At 41.4% G+C, this 20,840-nt stretch overlaps 1 protein-coding gene across 1 annotated transcript in view; it reads left to right on the plus strand.

Moving 5' to 3' along the window:
• Window positions 1-20,840, plus strand: part of LOC308512302 (centriole and centriolar satellite protein OFD1-like) — a gene marked incomplete at both ends in the record, with an annotated part of 73,084 nt that overhangs the window by 35,524 nt on the left and 16,720 nt on the right. The window contains 11 exon segments of the mRNA XM_081082087.1: window positions 1,655-1,753; window positions 5,257-5,286; window positions 5,288-5,352; window positions 7,355-7,428; window positions 9,006-9,100; window positions 10,041-10,230; window positions 11,657-11,787; window positions 12,315-12,410; window positions 17,352-17,476; window positions 18,940-19,052; window positions 20,049-20,162. Coding sequence (XP_080938213.1) covers window positions 1,655-1,753; window positions 5,257-5,286; window positions 5,288-5,352; window positions 7,355-7,428; window positions 9,006-9,100; window positions 10,041-10,230; window positions 11,657-11,787; window positions 12,315-12,410; window positions 17,352-17,476; window positions 18,940-19,052; window positions 20,049-20,162 — 1,132 coding nt within the window.

The following is a 20,840-nucleotide window of genomic DNA, read 5'->3' on the forward strand; positions in this document are numbered from 1 at the left end:
ACGTGGCAGTCTCAGACATCAAGGAGTAAGTCTGGGGATACAGACAGATGGAAGAATAAGGGTGGACCAACAGGACAGAGTTGCAGGTTGGGGTTCTAGGTGAAGTTGGAAACCAAATGCAATGTGCTTCCATCTGAGCAAAGGCAAAGGTCCCTGGAGTAGAAGGGTCTGGGGCTTATAAGTGTCATCCAGTGGCCATTTGATCTTGTCACCCAGAAAATGACTGGACAGGACATGAAGAGGTTGAGGAATGGTGGGGAGTGCATGCCAGCAAAAGAGATTGGATTGTTTCTTTTGGAAAAACAGTTCCTTTCCCAAGGGTTGTCAGACCTAACTAGGTTGGGGTCATGGTTTCCTCAGCCAGGACTACTGATACCAGGAGATGGTTGAAGTTAAAAGGCTTCCTCCCAGTGTCAACCTTTCTTGAAGCTTCTCAGTAAAACCCAGTTATTAATGGTGACCACACCCCCTCTACAATTTTTTCTGGCATTTCTGGGAATTGGGTTAATTTTAGCTATAAAAATAAATGGAAGCACTGGTCTTTGAGATGATGGGTTGTGTTCAGACTAACACTTTGAACCTTAAAATGAGTGACTGACTAGATCAGATCAACCAGTTGACAGCTTGTCTCCATTTAGTCAGATTCTCTGAAGGCACTGGAGAAGCTTGGCATCCTCATAAAAGGCACCATACTTTTACTCTGCCACCCGACTGTTCACCCCCTTCTCTCCCTGATAAAACTGTCCTGTCCTTCAAACTTTAGCTTCAATGATGCTTCCTGGTGACGCCTTCCCTGAATCCCATTGATAGACTCATTTAGGCATCATTCCTGCCGTGGAGACTGGACTCTGGTTGTGAAATTATCACATTGTAGTATTATTTCTCTCTCCCTAAGTAAATTGTGAATTTTTTAAAAGATGGGGACTGTAGCTGTTCATCTTTTCATATCCAGCTCACTGTGCTTTTTGACATGATATTCAGTAAATCCTTGCTCAGTGAACACACAAATGTAAGTGTGATCTATTTTTCAAAGTTTCATTCCAGCTTGTTCATTCTGAGTCAGAACCGCCCATGAATTGAAACTTTCAGACGACTATTGAACCATGGGGATTCTACTTTGTTAAGTTCCCCCATTTTTTTTTTTTTTTTTTTTTTTTTTTCTGGAGAACTTACAACAATGTTAAGGAAGTGTCAGGATATTCTGCACAAGGGATATTAGGGTAATATAGCGTAACAGTCATTGGGCTAGGGAAGCCATGGGCAAACTATGGACCGCGGGCCGGATCCGGCCCCTTTGAAATGAATAAAACTAAAAGAAAAAAAGACCGTACGCTTTTATGTAATAATGTTTACTTTGAATTTATATTAGTTCACACACACACTCCATCCATGCTTTTGTTCCGGCCCTCCGGACCAGTTTAAGAACCCATTGTGGCCCTCGCGTCCAAAAGTTTGCCCACCCCTGGACTAGGAGGTAAATTCTTGTGTAACTAGAATAGGCAAAATGCATACCTTGAGATGGAATGTTTTAAAAGTGAAATTGTTCCTCTAAATGTCTGTACTTTGTTCTCTGGAATGTAGGAAGCAGTCCATTAGCTCAAACCTGTCTTATTTTCCTCAGCTTGCTTGCTACAATTAATGCTTTCCTCTACAGATGGAAACAAAAGAAATTTATGCTCAAATACAGCTTCTGCTGAAAGATACCGATTTCCTAAGAGGCAGAGAAGCAGAACTGAAGCAAAGAATTGAAGCTTTTGATTTGTAAGTAATGTTTTCATTTTGACTATTCAGAGTCTGTGAGTTTAAAACAAATACTACTAATTATTCTAATGCTAATTGCCAAGTAGAGTTCTTGGTTGTAAAGGTGCATTCGGCTAGTTTTAAAAGGCATAAGTTGAGAGAAACAAAGACTAGGATTTTGCTTTTGAAATATTAGTTATTGGGATGAAAAGCAGTGAGACACCATCATCAGGCTACAGTAAAACCAGACCAGTACTTTGGAGAAGCTAACAACTGTTAACAAATTATGTTCAGTCACACACTTATGTTTAGTCATTGAGATCTAACGGTTCCATGTGCATGTAGTAACTCAATGCAGTGGCTCTGACTTGATTTGTACTGGGTGATGGATGTGTGTGTACTAAGTGCTCACCACTATTTCATTCTTCACATTGTACCTGCCATTAATGGCAAGCTCACCAGTCTAGTTTATGAAACAGGTTTCATTTCCATTAGGTTCTACTATTAGTTGACTCTTACTTCCTTAGTGGATTTGTCCTGGTCTTCGTTAATGTGGTTAGATCATTTATATAGGCTTTAATTCATTTTATTTTTCATCTCTGCTACATTACTCTGTTCTAAGCAGTACTGAAGTGGTAAATTGATCATGACAGAAAAGGAAAGTGACAAATAAGCCATCGATTTTCAACTGGTGTGCTGCAAGAATATATAAAACATGACATACCTGACTGTAGTCAAGGGCATTAACCTCTTTTTCCTTAGATTTTCAAATAAAAAAAAAAGACAACAGTCAACACAAAATAGCGGTTCATTGTGAACGATTCAAAAATATACCTGTTGTGTTTTTTTTTTTAAATGGGCAACTATATTTTTGGCATGCTGCAGAATTTTAGTAGTTTATGTGTGTCAGAGATAAATAAGGTTGAAAATCGCTGATATCTTACGTAATAAAAGCCTAATATGCAAATTATTCCCTCTACTGGAGTTCCACTGTGAGTTTGACCACTGGATCAGTCGATCAGTCACTATGACGTGCACTGGCCACCAGGGGGCAGACGCTCGGACCAGTAGGTTAGCTTGCTGTGGGCACTGGTGGGCTGGACTGGAAAGTGAGATGTGAGGTGAGAGCTGTCAGGAAGTTCCTGGGGTTTGTCTTGAGCCCTGGGCAGAGGCAGGTGGGGGCGGGAGCCAGCAGGGACCGGGTGGCTGGGGAGGCTTCTATGCTGAGAGCCTGGACTATGCAGCACTCTGCAGCCTGTGGCCTTCTCAGTGCTCAATTTATAATCTTCAGAGCTGCCTATATTTATTTGTTAAGTTTCACTAACTACTCCAGGAGAGTGGGTAACACCATTATAGGGGGCAGGCCAGGCATAGCTGCCCAAAGCCAAGGTGCAGCCTCAGGCTCCTGGAATGCAGCTGAGAGGGGGGTGGGGCTGAGTCAAAGAAACTGAGTCCAAAACTTGAGGCGGAGGCAGCAAGAGGTGGAGGATGATAGCTGTGCAGGGGCCTAGAAAAGCTGCTGTGTGGGGACAGCCAAGGAACCCAGTGCCTCTCCCACGGGACAAGGTCTACCTCCCTCCCTCCTCCTCCCGGTGACCTGTCACCCCAGCTCTTCTCCAAAGGTTGGACTTGGCCCACAGAGCTCTCCACCACTGCACACCCTGTACTGCCTTGTCTGCCCCACCCCACTCTGCACAGCCCACTCCATTCCCACACAGCCTTTGGAGAGCTCTGCCCCCAGAGGAGAAAGTGGGAGGCTGCGGACAGGAGGTCACATGAGGAGGGGTCAGAGCAGGGTCCACCAAGTTAGATGGAGGGGAAGGAGGGAGAAACCCCACAGGACTGGGGGCAAAGACAGTCGGGGAAGGAGGTCCATGTGGAAGCTTTGCCCTTGGTTGAAGTAGAAATCCTGACCCCATTTTACAGACCGCAGCAGAGTGTGTGTGTGGGGTGGGTCAAAGACTAAAGAGGGTTTGAGGGGACTGGATGGAGAGCAGCAACATTTGATTAATGGCCTACTTACTCTTTTTATTGATTTCAGAGAGGAAGGCAGAGTGAGAGAGAGAGAGAGAAACATCAATGATGAGAGAGAATCCATCGCCTCCTGCATGTGCTCCATACTGGAGATTAAGCCCGCAATCCAGGAATGTGTCTTTGACCGGAACCAAACCTAGGACCCTTTAGTTCACAGGCTGCGGCTGTACCTACTCTACCAAACCATCTAGGGCGACCCATGGCCTATTTAAAAACCACTGCAGTAGGCTGAGCAGGGGTCTTACCATGATGGTGTTACCTGATAATGAGGGTGTCTGTCTTTATGTTGGAGTAATTGGAACTGCAACGAAGTAAAGACACAGCAATGGAGCCTTCAAAGGGTTTCCACGCACACAATGCAATTTACTTCATGTGGCAGCTGAATTTGGTGAGCAGAGCCTTAGAAGAACATGCGGTCTCCAAGACCAGGGGCAGGGGAAAGTTCATGCTGAACATTCTGTGCTGTGAATTACAACCTATATATATAAAGGCATGATATGCTAAGTGTCTGACCGAGTGGTCAACTGACTGGTCGCTACGACTTGCACTGACCACCCGGGGGCAGATGTTCCAACCAGTAAGTTGCTTGCTGCTGGGGTGGGGCCCATCAGGACCAGGCAAGACAGGACCAGACTTGCTCTGGAGCCCTCCTGTGATCCCACCCCAGCCCCAATTGGGACTGGGTGAGAAGATCAGGACTGTGTGAGACCACCGTGATCAGCCAGGTGGAGGGACCCCTGCCATTCATGAATTTGTGCACCAGGCATCTAGTAAGCTAATAAGTATAGTTTACTGCTCCTTTGCTTTACATGTTAGTCAGCAGAGGGTGCTAACACATAGAGCTTTTATCCTTTGCTTGGAATGGTCAGCATTCCCTAGCACTTACCTGGCTCGATCAAAGGGAAGACCATTCCATTCTTCAGTATTTGGAAGTTCTGATTGACCTATCTATCTTTTTCTATTGTTCAGCACTCCTCAGTATTCAATCACTAGATTATTAAATATCAGAAACAAATCTTTTGTCTTTCATACCTATGGGCTGATCAGTTAAACCTCACAGAAATAATCTTACTGAAGAAATAAGTACTAAAGCAAAAGTACACTAACTTAAGTTTGGTATGTAGCTTTTCTCTGAATTTATTATGGCCATTTATTACCTGCAATCATTTTTTAAGTGTTCATCATCTTCTATGAAAAGCACTTTGGTCTTGAAACTTGCACACTCCCTGCAGCCTGGTGCACCATGCTGCTCCATCTGCTACTTCAGATCCCACATAACTTGGTCAGTTCATAAAATAGATGGAGAACTCCAGCTCTTTCCAGTTACTTCCCAGCAGTGACAGTCACATAACAGTTTTAGCTTGTGGAGCTAAAATTATGTTATTTTTTTCTCCTAAAGTCTTTACTTCAGCAATTACAGTTTTATTTTTTTTGCTTTTTATATTTTTGCTAATATCAGAGGCTACAGAAGAAAATCATAAAAGTGTGGCTGATGCACTTAGGAGACAGGATCCTGAATATAAAGAGCATGGAGGAGACCTGTGACCAAAAGCTCAAGAATGAAATTCTAAAGAAATTGTTTGGTGTTCTTAAACAAGTAATAGATTTGGAATAAGTTGATGGAAACACAGCAATACTAGTGAAGTAGATAAGACTTAACATTTTATGGTGATAGTGTTTAAAAAAATACGTGTTTTTTATTGACAGTCAAGCCTTTCCCATGAATATTTAAGATAATTTTACAGAGTTACAGTATAGGGAATAGCATCCTCTGCTCTTTCTTACTCATAGCTTTTCTAACATGTATTGAGGGTCTGTGATTTGCTTTCATTTTATGGCACATTGTGAGTTGCTCAGCTCACATTGTAGATAAACTATAAAAGTGGTTGATCTAAGGCAGTTGTTCTCAACCTTCTGACCTTTTAAATACGGTTTCTCATGTTGTGACCCAACCATAAAATTATGTTCGTTGCTACTGCATAACTGTAATGTTGCTACTGTTATGAATCGTAATGTAAATAGCTGTTATGCAGGATGGTCTTAGGCGACCCCTGTGAAAGGGTCGTTCAACCACCAAAGGGGTCGCGACCCACAGGTTGATCAACTTTTTAAAAAATCACTTTTTTTAAAAAAAATAATAATTTTAGGGAGGAAAGGAGAGAGACAGATAAAAATCAGCATGAGAGAGAAATATTGATCTGTTGCCTCCTGTATGTGCCCTGATCAGGAATTGATCCCATGGCCTTCCAATGCACTGGACAGTGCTTCAACCATCTGAATCAGGCTGACCAGGGCTGGAATTATAATCCCTTTTAGTTCTCTTTTCCTCTCCCGCCTCATACTTGCCACTACGATGGAGGTATCTATCCATTTATAAATTATTCTGCCTAGTGGTTTTAGTGCTTATCAGGTAACATGTGCCCTGTATTCCTTCAAGATTCTGCAAAGCCAGAATCAAAAGAAATAAATGGAAATTAACAATGGAGCAAAAAAATTATACAGGAAAAGGAAAATATGATAACTATGGTTACTATGACTTCCCTATAATCTGAGTTTTAATGTGTTGCAGTGATTAACTACTCAGTGCAGACATCAAGCCCATATGGTAACTTTTCTCTACAGTGCTCAGTGTAGTGTCTAGCACACAGGTGTTCATATAATATTCATTGAGTAAATGAATTTGTGGTGAAGAGATGACTCAACTAACTTTTGGTATGTCTTAATAAGTGGTCTCTTTTTACTGCCTTGCCCGTAATTTGTCATGAGATTACATTACATAGTACTTACATTACATAGTACTGAGCTTATTCTTTAAAAGAATTCTAATTAAAATATAGTACCTTTCCATGTATAGATTTTGAAATGATGACATACATATAGTATGTCAGCTTCTCGAGTATAATAGCAAATGCTGACATGTCTGTAGTTGTTAAACCCTTAGGAATAAATGAATGAGTAAATGTGTATGTTAATTTTCCCACTGCTTCGCAGATCATGTACTGTTTGATGTTGTCTGGTTTGCGTATCCTCTATGACTTGAGCAAGGGTGGGAATTCACAGGATACTCACCATCTATCTCAACTGAAACGTCTGCTAGTGGCAGTTGGTGGAGATAAGTAAAACTTGAAAGTGTGCTTTTGGTATTGCTAACCCAGATATGAGGGTGGTCGAAGTTGGCCCCGAACCCTATGCCTAGCCCTTGAGGGCAAAAGTTCTTTGGGGTGGAGATGGGGTGCAAGGCAAGGCAGGTGGATGTGACTGACTGCTTGTTCTTGGGATTTAGAGTCAGTTGTACCAGTGTAAATTTAACTTAATTTACTTTTGTGTGCCAATCCAGACCACCATGGAATAATTGTTCTCAATAACCTCACAATAACGAGTTTTGGGGACCAAATTAAAGGATTGTAGCAGGTTTTATATTCAGAATTTGGATCTCTGGGCTTTGGTACTGATAGTCCTTGAAGTTATGCATGGCCATGTTCATGCCCTTAGGTGCCCGGGTGCCACAGAAACCCATACATTGATAGGAATCTGTTCAGGAAAGTGACAAGAAAATCATTTTGGTCATTCTTATTCTCAGGTATCAACTTGAGCTAAAGGATGACTACATCGATAGATCTAACAGACTGGGTGAAGAGGACAGGAAGAATAAAGGTGATTCTTGTGGAGAAGAAAGCTGCATTTGTAAATTTCTGGTATAGGTTATTAGCTTCCTAAATTGGGCCTGTTCTAAATTTATATGTGTGTGTGTAGCTTACATTTTACTTTTACTACAAAATTAATCATTATTTTGTTCTTTTAATTTTACGTATCAAAAATGACCTTAACCTGAGAGAGGTAGGGTATTCAGGAGGTTTTTCTTCCCCCATCTACTTTCCTCCCTCCCCTTTGACCACCACTTGCTTGTTATCTATATTTATGGGCCTGTCTGTTTTGTTTTGTTTATTTTTATTTCTTAAGATTCCACATGTAAGTTAAATCATAGGGTATTTGTTTTTCTCTGTAACTTATTTCATCATAATATCCTTTAGATTCATCCATGTTGTCACAGGTGGCAAGATTTTATTCATTTCAGTGGCTGAGTAATATATCACATCTTCTGTATCCACACATTCATTTATTGATGGTAGTCTAGGTTGCTTCCAAATCTTGTCTGTTACTAGTAATGCTGCAGTGAACATGTGGGTGCACATGTATGTCTTTTCAAATTGGCATGTTGTTGTTTTTTACATATACTGAGAAGGAGAATTATTAGAACATATGGCCGCTCTTATTATTATTTTTTGGGGGGTGTGGGGGTGGGGAGAGTGACTTCACACTGTGTTTCCATAGTGGCTGCACCAATCTGCATTCCCACCAACAGTGTATGAGGATTCTCTTTTTTCCACATCTTGGCCAGCACTTGTTATTTATCCATTTATTGATGATAGCTGTTCTAACAGGTGGGAGGTGATATCTCATTGTGGTTTTAAGCATGAGAGACTTCATTTTTTACTTATGGAAAATTTTAACTTCTCCATTCCCTGTGACCTGTTTCCTTATTTCTTTTACTTGTAACATATGTTTATGCCTCATGATATTTTTACCTGACATATAACTTCCTAAACTGTTTTATAACTAACCCAGGAGTAGGAAAGTTGAATAATTTTTCAATCTCTTGATATTTTATGTCTCAGTATATTTGTAGAAACTTGTCTATGAAAAGAAGTGAACTTAAGTAGAAATTTCAAAGGAACCAGAGCTGGGTACTTGATTAAGACCCATAAGGTCACCCAGTGTGTGGCTGCTCCTCTGTGACTATCTTGTGAAAACTAGACTAATACTTCTTAGGAATTAGTACCATCATGTAGTCAGCTAATTTTTTTTAATGATATATCTGCATAGACTCATATTGAATGAAGTGAAAATGATGAAATAGACACTAAAATCATAAGACAAATCTTTGTATTTAAGGAAATTCAGATCTTTGGGTATGAGGGCTCTGAGCAGCTGGTGCAACTGGTTGGTATGTGTAGTGGAAGAAAGTTCACAATATATGTGACCATTAAGACTTCCCATCACCTGTTGGGTAATAGGACTTATTTCTTACTTTCCCTACTGATTTTTGACTCTGACACCTGCTATTTTAGATGATGAAATAATCGTCATTAGGTCTGACATTGTACATAAATTCTTAAATGAGTTTTTATTCACTAGAAAAACATCTTTAATTGGTTGGCTTTCTCTTTCAGTAAAACCTATTCTTTTGCAAGAGCAGTCCATGGCTACCAATTCAAAACAGGAAGAAGAATGCAATCATTCTGCAACTCGTGTGAAAGAACTTGAGGTAATTGCTAAGCCTACTGTTTTTTGAAGTCGGTAAAACTTCAAGGCAGTAGATGAAATTTTAGTTTCAGTCATACATTATTTTGGCAGTAGATGAAATTTTAGCTTCAGCCATACATTATTTAGCTTGATGTGTTTAGACTGTTTATTTTATGACTAAGAAGGCCCAACTTAAGTTAATTTAGTAGTTCTTCCTTTTAGTCCTTCCTGCTTGTTGCCTCGAACAAGTTCCTTAATCATTGGGGTGGTTGAGGTTCCGTGGTGAGCTGACCTATGTGCCTAGCCCATAGCAGGTGGCCAGTGCTTTTAGTTTCTGCCTTAGCCTCTCCTTCCTTCCCATCAGCAGAAGGTGAACATTCCTGTCATTACATTGGGATCTTACAGGATAAAACAGAATGAGATGTGTTTTTCACATGCCATTTATTTTCTTGCTGTTCATCACGTGTGCTCTCTGAAGGACAGAGCTGGAACTTGATGTACCTGGATATATCCTGCACATAAAATGTATTTTTGCAGCTGTAATGATCTATTTATTTGAGAACATTGTAGACTTTTGTATGTAAACATGAAATGTATAAAAAAAGGAAAGCACCACAGCATGTTTGTGATAGCTCAGCTTTTCATTTTTATAAACATTGCTGCAGTCTGTGATTGCTATTGGGACCTTAGTTGTATCTGGAAAATGGGCAACAAACTTAATCTGAAGCACTTGCTTTGTAGGCCAGGGTTCTGCATAAGTATAAGGTTGGATGAACTTCCCCCGCCCCTTCTAGGGCAAAGATGAGCTTCCATGTTGGAATCAGGTTCTTCTTACTGCAGAGAATGAGTCCTCTGTCCAGTGACCTTACTTACTATGACACCCAGTTTATAGCAGCCTGCCAGTTTTTGCATAAGAAGTACTGCAGTAACTGTTCAAATGCAAGTTTTTTTTTCAATTCCAGCTTGAACTCGAATCTCTCAAGGCCCAGTTCTTGGAAATAACCAAGCAAAACCACCTGCTGAATGAAGAGATGAAAGAGATGAGTGGCTATTCGCTTCTAAAAGAAGAGAAATTAGAGCTTCAGGCTCAAAATAAATTACTTAAACAACAACTGGAAGAGAGCAGAAATGAAAACTTGCATCTTTTTAACCGTATGTCTTTTTCCTGATTTGCATGTCTTTGTAATTCATATTAGCTTAATATTATGAAACTATGCTTTGTATCTGTAAGGAAGGCCTCAATCAGGAAAATTTTTATAAAATTAAGATTCTCAATTTGAAGTTGCTTCCTTTTTTTGCTTGCTATTACTATAGTATATTATTAGTGTCACTAAGAAGTATCTTTAAACTACAAATCTGCCTTCTGGGTTGTACAAATCTCCCCTCACTTTCTGCTGCTCAGATTTGGCCATTGAGAAGGAGGAATGAGAGTGAGGTTGAGGTTATTATTCCCTCTCCACCACTGCATCCTCACCCCCACTGTATATATTGGCTGTGGGCTGGCCCTGTGCCTCTCAGCAAGGCAAGATCCAGTGCTTACAGGATGACCTCTCACCATTGCTCTGTGCCTGTGCCAGATCTTTCTCTCCCAATTCTGGGAATTCTTCCCTCCCTGATGGTTTAGGCCAAGTGTGGAGACTGTCCTGCCCACAGGCTATAGAAGACCCATAAAATCTTTTGATCTGGCCCTGCCAAGGCATTAGGGGTGAGTTAATTAAATGTTTGACCAAATATAGGAGGCTAATTAAGTTGATAATTTTGTATGACCTGCAAATGATGTTATAAATATCCATGTCAAAACCGGTTTGGCTCAGTGGATGGAGCATCGGCCTGCAGACTGAAGGGTCCCAGGTTCGATTCCGGTCAAGGGCATGTGCCTGGGTTGCGGGCACATCCCCAATGGGGGATGTGCAGGAGGCAGCTGATCGATGTTTCTCTCTCATCGATGTTTCTGGCTCTCTATCTCTCTCCCTTCCCCTCTGTAAAAAATCAATAAAATATATTTAAAAATAAATAACTAACTAAAAATAAATATCCCAATGGCCCTTGGCAGAAGAAAGTTTCCCCACTCCTACTTTGGGCCCACGGAGTTAACAGCATGGCCCCATTACTAGCCCAGAGAACTATACCACCCTTAGTGGCTAACCTACATGAATCACCCTTTAGTGGTTCTTCAGTGACTGAAATGGTGGAACTCCATCTGATGTCTGCTTGAACCCTGAGTGTTGCTGACTGGTGCACAGATCAGATTAGACCTAGGGGTACTTAACAGGTTTTGATGGAGAACTCCTTTTATGCCTCCTGTGTGTGATAGAGGAAAGAGGTGGGCTTTCAGGTTAGTTAAAGGATTTGAAAGAATTTCTTTCATTTGCATTAGAAAAGAGTAGTGAAGTTTGCCTCTGCATGCATTAAACTCTTCTGAAATTTGTGCTCTTAGTCCATTCCATAGAATTAATATGGTATTAACTACATGTGTACAAAGAAAAGAAAGAACAATTTAAAATATCTTTAGCTGCTTTTGCTAAGTGAGATGGGAAAACTTACTGTTGATAATCACCAGGCTTTTTTACCTTCTTAGTTATAGCTCAACCACCTCCTGAACTGGTAAATTTGCAGAAACAGTTGAAGGAAGCAAGAGCTGCTTTCGTGTTAGGGCATAAGAAGTTTGAAACTCACAAGGAGGCTCTGCAGAGACAGCTGCAAAGTGAAGTGAGTACTGATCTTTATTTGGTCAGGTGTTAGTCTGATCCACTGTGTACACATGTACGCCTTGTGTGTGTCACACCAGTGTAAATCAGATTGGTTTTAACATCAAAAATTATCCCCCCACTATTCTAAGGTAACCTTCTCACCTGAGAAATTCTTGGGTGATGATATAACTATATTTATAACAGTAATAAAATCCCAAGGAATGCGCACTCATAAACAAAAATTGTCCCAGTCTCGATTGTGCCCTCTAGTAATGTCTCTTGATTCTTGCCCTGTGACTTAGAATTGTTGACACTCTGGTGTCTGCCTCATACCTTATAGAACTGTTCTTAGAGATGAGTGCAAATGGAGGTGGCAAACTTGTTTGTGTGCTCTATTGTTTTCTAGGGACCTGTGGACTACAGGCATGAAGCTGCTCAGAATGGGCAAAATGGAAAAAAGAATAAGCCCTATAAAAGACTTGTTCCTTTTGAAGTGAACTGGGATTTCTTTTACATTGATTTCTTCCCTTCTTTAAATCTTTTCAGATTGAGCATTCTGCAAAGCTGAAGGCCCAGATATTAAATTATGATGCTTTTGTAAGGAGGTTAACTATGCAGGTGGCTGATTTAAAATTGCAACTGAAGCAGATTGAGACAGGTTAGAGAGATTTTTAACTTACAAATGTGTATGTGTAAAACTTCCAGTATATATGGAAATGTAATGATCATTACTGAAGTTTCAGTAATTCTCATAGTAGGGGAAAAGCCATAGAAATATGTCATCTTAGAAGTAAAAACTCTGTCCATTTCAGGAATACCAACCAGTCAGTCATCAGCTAACGTGACTTGCTTTTATAGGTTCCTTTGGCTTGGAAGAGCCTTGTACCCCAAATAAGAAAGGTGTAATGGCACAGAGGTTCCCAAATTCATGGACCTTGGTTTTTCTTTTATATTTGTTACCTTGATAATAAGATCAATCTGACCCTTCAGGGTTTTTACGTGTTCCTTGAGAGATGAGTAAAATATGTGAGAAGCAGGGTGACTTATGTCACTCTAGAGGCCTGGTGCATGAATTTGTGCATGGGTGGGGTCCCTCAGTGTGGCCTGTGGGGATTGTGCTGAAACTGGCAGTCCAGCGCCACCTGCTGCTACTGCCTACCACTCTCGCTCATCCTGATCCTGCTGCACCTGCCGCAGGCTCATGCCCAGTCAGTCCTGATCAGGAGAAGCTCCTCTGCTGCAGTGGCGCTTGCCTGCATCTGGCGCCTGTCCCAAAGGGTATGGGATGGAGGGGCGGTGGGGGGAGAACGCAATCTGCCCTTTGGGCAGGTGGTGGGATGCCCTTGCCTGCCCAGGATCCAGATCTGTCCCTGATGTTCGCAGGGATTGTCAGGATTTCTTCCTTGCAGAGTGTCTAGGGAGGGGAAGCAGCTGCGGTGCCTGAGGCCAACTTTCAGGAGGCTAGTGGCCCTGTGCTGGTGGTACTGGTCTGTTGGTGCCTGGCCTGTTCTCTAGAGATTGGACCTGCAGGACTACTGAGGGAGTGAGTGGCTACTGCTGCTGGCTGGTGGGCCTCCAGGAACAGGTCAGTCAGCAGAGCGGCACTCCCCCTGTGGGAGCGCACTCACCACCAGGGGGCAGCTCCTGCGTTGAGTGTCTGCCCCCTGGTATCAGTACATGTCAGAGTGACTGGTGGACCTGTCATTCAGTTGCTTTAGATAGAGGTTAGTATATATCACATTGATTATATACAATGTTTATGTTTTTGCACCTCAATTTTGAAGTTACTGATTAACCTTGGTTGGTCACATTTAACTTCTTTGTGATAACCATTATAATAACCTGGTTATTAACAGGGAAGGAGTAAAAGGAAGATTAGGTAATAGAGACATGCCATTTATACAGCTTTGCCAGGGAATTGCAGTTAATAGTCTCCAAGTTTATTACCTAAAGATCACTGTGGGAAGGCACTAGACAATGGACCCATGCCCAGTGAGGTCTGCATGACGTGGGATGTTGCTTATCTGTTAGTCAGTCACACCAGGGAATAAGTCAGTAGCCAGAAATAGGCATGCCACTGCAAGTACAGGAATATTTAATTTTTAAGCTCCTGAACAAAGAAGCCCCTCTCTCTCGCTGCTCACCTCAGATTCCCAGCTTATGGTGTTCTTACCTCCCTCTACTCACCCTGTGACCCACAGCCATGTAGACTTCACACAGTGTACTGATGTACTAAATGTAGCCTGACACTAAATCATGCCCTGCTCCACCATGGAATGGACACTCTGGATACTGGCCCTACTCTTTGATTCTGCTGGAGCCCCGTCTGCACTCTTTTCAGGAATAGGCTAAGGGACAGTGAACCCTGCAGACCAGAAAATATAATTACACACCAATAAAATACATTCATTCTCCCATGGGAGTCTTAGAAAAGTCTTTTTCTAAAGATACTGCAAGAGCCACCCACTACCACTAAAGTCGGAAAAATTTGACCCAGTGATTTCTCCAGCTACAGTTGGACCTCAGTTTCCTCATTTGCAATGGGGATATGAATATCTACTTTGCCATGGTGAAGAAGGCAAAATGAGATGGCTCTCAGTTGAGTGCCTGCAACACATCAGATACTCAGTAGGATTACTGCTATCATGTTACTGCATGTTTGCCCTGAGGATGCATACTGCCTGCCTCTTCTTCATAACAGGTGTACTGAAGCTGAGATACAAAGCTCAAAAAGAAAGTTTCTGTGTGTTAGCAGTTGAACTGGTTTCCACATTTCCTGGCCTGGAGCCTTCCTCAGTTCCTATTTGTACTCACTCCTCCTCAGTTCCTTTTCCCGTCTTCCACGCTAGTTTCATTTTTATCTCTTGACTCCTTCCCTGTTCCTTATTTTCTCTCAAGCCTATTTGCTAAACTGCCCACAGCTGAAATCACAGTGATCTCGAAAGATGAATAGTTTGAGGATGGAACCTTTTCAAACACATGCATTGCCCTGGAGGCATTGCTGGAGAGTAGCGGCCACAAGACTGGCTATGCATGTTCAGGTTTTGCTTAGGGAGTCCCAGCATCTGTACACCTCCCTACCTGTATGACCTAGCCTTAGCTCCCCAGGTGTAATGTGGGAGGAGCAGAGTTGTTAGTCTTGTTGTGGCTGCAGGTCCTCATACCCTTATCTGAAAACTAGAGGCCTGATGCATGAAATTTGTGCACTCACCTTCGGTGGCTCGCCTCGGACCTCGCAGCTGTGGCTTTGTCTGGAAGGTTGTCCAGAAGGATGTCTGGAAGGTCATTCGGCTGTCCGGTCTAATTAGCACATTATGTTTTTATTATCGACTAGAGGCCTGGTGCACAAAATTCCTGCAGTCAGGCGGAAGGGGCCCCCCAGCCTGGCCTGTGCCCTCTCAGTTCTGGAGCCCCACGATAGATCGCCCCAAAGATGTAGGCTCCTGGATGAATTGCCCCAAAGAGGTAGGCTGGAGTAGGGTCCCTGCCTGCAGGCATGTAAAGCCTCGGGACCCCCAGTGCTAGAAGCTAAGACCAGCAGGTCATAATAAATGCGAGAAGTTCACCAGAAGGCTGATGGGCTTCGATATTCAGCAGGGCTGAAAATCTGCAAATTATTACCTGCTGCTAGAGGAAAGGCCAAAAGCAGTTCCCCTAACCTGATAATTTTTTCCTGTTTATCAAACCTGACCTTTGATATGCGTGTTTATTTTGCTAAAGGGAAAAATGTGTAAATAAAAAGCCATGGGTCCAGAAATTCGGCAAGCCACTCCACTAGAGAGCTGGTTTCCGCCTGGCTTTCCCCCATGCCTTCCAAATTTATACTTCTTGTCCAGTGTATCCATTTATGTGTCAGCCCCTTCTCCAAATTCCTGAACCCTTGATGCAAAAAGACTGCGGCACCCCAGACCACGCCATGTGAAGCTAGCTGCCAGGCCCCACCTCCGTGCACACAGCATCAAGTCTGCGCCCACCTGTGCACGCAGCCTCCTGATGATGGATGTGATGGGCATGAGGGCATTGCGGCGTGAGGGCTTAACAACCACATAAACTTGTATTAGCATAGATAGATTGGGCCCTATAGTGGTTTTGCCACAGCCCTGGGAGTTCTGGGGCAGCATCCTTTAGTGAACCATGTTTGCAGTCAAATATGTGACTATCCATGCTGGGTAGAATAAATAAAGGTAATGAATGGATTTGCATCAGTTCAGGTAAAGTTTATCAACAGTGAATTCAGGTCTGCTTAGGCTTTGTTACCAAATTTATGAATATGATTGTGGATCGTGGGTTGTGAAATAATATCATGCATTAAGAAGGAAGGCCTAGCTCTGGCTAATTTTGTTCAGTGGTTAGAGCGATGGCTTGCAGACCAAAAGATGGTGGGTTCCATTCCTGTCAACCACATATACCTCAGTTGTGGGTTTTCTCACCATCTTTGGTTGGGGGTGCATGTGGGAGGCCAAGTTGAGGTGTCTCTCACATCAGTGTTTCTCTTCTCTCTCCCTATTCCTCTACTCTTCCCTTTCACTCTTCAATGGAAAATACATCTTTAAATGAGGACTAAAAAAAAAAGGCCTAAAAACAAGGTCTATGAAGTTATAACTGGTACATAAAGCTCTCAAAAAATGCTAATAAATAAGAATTGGCTTCAGAAATTGTTTAGTGTGCATATTTGTTCTTATTAATACCTCTCTCTTCATTTAAAAAAAATATCAAGCATATTTGAATTTTTTTTCCTGCTCATTGGTCACATTATTTTCATTTAGCCCCGAGCCCTAGAAAATGAAGTGTACTGCAAGCCAAAGCCATCTCTGTTTCATCATTCTGCCAGCAGATTTATGGTGTCTCCTACTGGTGAAACAAGCAGGGATTTCTTGAAAAAAAAAATCATCTCAAACAGGAAAAGCTGATGGGAGAGACAGTTACACCAAGGATCATAAATCATCCAAATACAAGCACAGTTGTTTGCTCCCACATTTCTGATCTTTAGTTTGTAATCACACCAAGGCAAGAATGAAAGAGCTAGAGCAAGAGATTGATTGCTTAGAAAAAGCTTTCTTCGGTATTCTGTTGCTAGAAGCCCACTAGCATCTAAGAGTCTGCCTCCACTCATGTAGGTAAGCTTCTGCAGAAAGGGTTTCAGGACTTTCATGGTCCTTTTATCTGAGTACGAGTGAGTGAGCTGTAGAGAGCAAGAAGGAGGAGAAGTCTATGCTTGCTGTACCTGGGAAATCTTTAGCCTGAGTAGCTTCATCCTCAGTGCACCTATGGTTGCCTGCTTACCAGAGACTTCTCCCCTGTGACATAACATTGTGGGAGGCAACGGGTTAGAGCAAGTTCAGCATTTTGCTTGACATGCAGACGTGTTCAGAGAATGGTAATCAATGGCTTTTCCCTTACTGCTGATTAGTTTTATTATTAATGCTGAATCCTTAATAATGTGGGTCAGTTATACATCATACTCAACTATTTGCAAGGATAATAGAATTTCTTTTCAAATTAAACTCCTTAGGAACCATGTAGCTGTTTTCACTGTGTAATTTGTAATACTCTTGTCCTGATACCTTTTGCCCTTTAGGTCTGGACCAATCCCAGTCCTTTGCTTTTCCCAGTCCTTGTCCTGAAAGAATGCTCCCGCCTTCAGCAACTGAATCTAGGCACAGCCTTTCCATCCATTCACTCTCAAGCCTTCTGGAGCAGAAAGCCAAGTAAGTTCCACATTCTGATTGGCCCAGCCAAGTCTGGTTAGCTGAATGGCCCTGACTTTGCGTTGTTTTAAAGTGACGTTCAAGACCATGTGGAGTGTAGAATCAGATTGTAAGATGATGTGTAATCTTCAAGAATCATCTGAATTATTTGGGGAGTATTCCTTTTAGCAAATAAGTAATTTTTCCTTGTTTGCTAAACCTGATGTGTACACAGTGCACTATGGTAGCAGTAAGCATTTTCATAGTTCTATGAATAGACTTGGTTTATAGAAATAAAAAAGCAACATACAAAATCTACAAAAGCAAATTCAGTTTATTTTTAAACTTGAAGTAGTTTCACACATTTTAATTTTAAAGTCCTTCAAAAAAAATAAGTCAGTTAAAAAATATTTGGGCATTTAGTCCAAACAAAAGTCTAATTTGTCTATTGAGATAAATACTGAATTGGTAGTGGGTTGTAGGGTCTGATTGCTGAAGTAGAATGGCGTATGTAGAAGTTGGGTGGCGGGTCACCCAGGCTGGGATTGAGGCGCATAGGAGACTCCTGTCTGTGCTTGATCCATATGGACGGCACTCTGACTCCTTAGTTCTGGGCTCCAGGCTGGACATCTGTCTGCATATTTTGATTCACTCCCAGTGTACAGAGTTGAAAACTGCCACATGTGTCCATCGTGGTCCTAATGCGTGTAATGTGCATTTATTTATATTGCTTTCTCATGATAAAGCCAAGAGGAGAAACAGCACACCCATGTGGGAGTTAGGGCACTTGGATGCACATGGGGCTTGTAGTTTTGCATCTTCAGCTGACTCATACTGATGCTGTGCAGAATTTGTTCTTTTCAAAAACATTTTGTGGTTCTTGAAAATATAAAAGCATTGAGAGTGCCACATTATTTCTTGTCAGCAATATAATACCTGCCTCACAGTGTAAGGTGGTTCTGCAGAGTGCCCAAGCTAATGTCTTGATTACTTGGAATGATGCCAGTTGCATGGAGCGTGCCCAGTGCAGGACAGCTTTCATTTTCACAGAGCACAGTTCATTCTCTAGAGCAGCAGTTCTCAACCTGTGGGTTGAGACCCCTTGGGGGTCAAATGACCCTTTCACAGGGGTCGCCTAAGACCATCAGAAAACATATATATAATTACATATTGTTTTTGTGATTAATCACTATGCTTTAATTATGTTCAATTTGTAACAATGAAAATACATCCTGCATATCAGATATTTACATGACGATTCTCAACAGTAGCAAAATTACAGTTATGAAGTAGCAACGAAAATAATTTTATGGTTGGGGGTCACCACAACATGAGGAACTGTATTAAAGGGTCGTGGCATTAGGAAGGTTGAGAACCACTGCTCTAGAGCCTTTTCCAGAGTCACAAAGGCTTTTCATAGCCCTGTGCTCTTGGTTTTACCTTATTACAACTTCACACTCATGAATTTTATTCTTTCAACCCAGTCTTTATCAAAGACAAACTGAAGTTCAAGACAGACATAAATTTTCAAATGTGGATGAACTATCTTTTGAGGATAATGAGGAATTTGGATCATCTTTTGAACGTAAGTTTAAATGTAAGTACCAGTTTTTAACAGTTGAAAATGTAGAAAGCTAAGTCTTGGTGAAATATATCCATTGTTAAATCAAAGGCCTTAAAAATTACAACATTTGTATTTTGTGATAAAAACATGGATACAGATGTATTACCTTTTTTATATCACAGATTTTGATGGGTCTATTTGAGTGTTACTTTTTTTTAATTTTCAAGATAACCAATAATTTCAAAGTTGGAGCTAAGCTCACAAGTGAACCCTTAACTTAATTTACCAAGTTTGGGATTGCCTCAGATTAAAATACCTGATTCTTAATTTTTTTTTCTTTTTATGGAATATGAAGATGCTAAGTTATTTAAGTTATACAGATTCTGATGACTGCATCAGATGTAGAAACCTCATTCTTAGTGAATGAATGGAGGTGGAAGTATATTAGCTTCCTTATCTGAAAACTGGAGGCCTGGCTCTGGCTCTGCCTTAGATTGTTCTCTGGGAGCATACTGCTTAAGTATAAAATTAGGATATAGAAGTCAGTCAGCTCTAAGGTTCTCTCTAGCCTAGGAAATCTTTATATTTGTATATAATCTGTAGTTTTGCATTGTGAGCTTCATTGTCAAATCTGAAAGTACTCTACTTTGAACAGTTAAATGAAAGAGCTTAGTAAAATTGGTAAATTCTTTGCAACTAACTTTTTAACAATTTTGTTAAGGCTTTACTATCTAAATGGAGTTCATATAATTATCAGCAAGTCAGGTGAATTCTGTCACTTTCCTGTTGGGTTATAAATCTAGTTTTGGAAACAAATCTAATTCTTTTAAGTGTAATAACACTTTGAGAAGCAAATAGATTGTCAAGTGGTATGCTGAAAGTCTTAGGATTAATTCTGTAGGAAAAGATCTGGCTTGGTTGCTTTGGCTGAGACTTGAGCGCAGCCAAAGTTACCCCCATACTGCCCTGCCTTCTTTTGCTGTTGTTAAGGACTCCTGGGACACTCATTTGTACCTATTATAGATGCAGCAGTCATGCCGATACAGTTTGAAGTGAATGGCCTCCATCCTGCTGGTGACATGCCTCTCTTGGGAACTGCCTTGGGTGCTCCTCCTGCCAGACCTATCTCCTCTCATTACCCAAGTAAGTTTTCCTTGGTTGTAACTACAGATAGTATGATAGCTACTAAATGCCAGCCTGTTCCTAGTGAGTTATTTCATTTATTGAGGGAGGACCTTTATAAGCATAAATTATTCAAAGTCTTAGAGTTGAGTATTGCCATTGTTAATACATTTCTGAAATAAATTTGAACATGTAAAGAGGAGAAAATTAAAGGAGTTGCTTCTCATTAATCTTCCCCAACAGTGGCTTTTTAAAAAAAAATCTTTATTGTTGAAACTATTACAGAAGTCCCCTTCTTTCCCCCATTGACCTCTTCCAGCCTGCTCCTGGCACACGCCCGCCCCCCCCCCCCCACACACACACACACAGGCCCTCACCATCCCATTATTTGTGTTCACTCATTATGCATATATGCATACAAGTTCAATGATTGAGCTCTTCCTACCCACCTCCCCTCCCCTGACTTCCCTCTGAGGTTTCACAGTCTGTTCCATGCTTTTATGTCTCTGGGTCTATTTTTGTTCATCAGTTTATTTTGTTCATTAGATTCTACACATGAGGGAGATCATGTGATACTTATCTTTCTTTGACTGGCTTACTTCACTTAGCATAATGTTCTCCAGGTCCATCCATGCTGTTGCAAATGGTAAGAGTTCTTTCTTTTTTACTGCCACACAGTATTCCATTGTGTAAGTGTAC

Source organism: Myotis nattereri (assembly GCF_964212035.1).
Source record: "Myotis nattereri genome assembly, chromosome: Y".
NCBI lineage: Eukaryota > Metazoa > Chordata > Mammalia > Chiroptera > Vespertilionidae > Myotis > Myotis nattereri.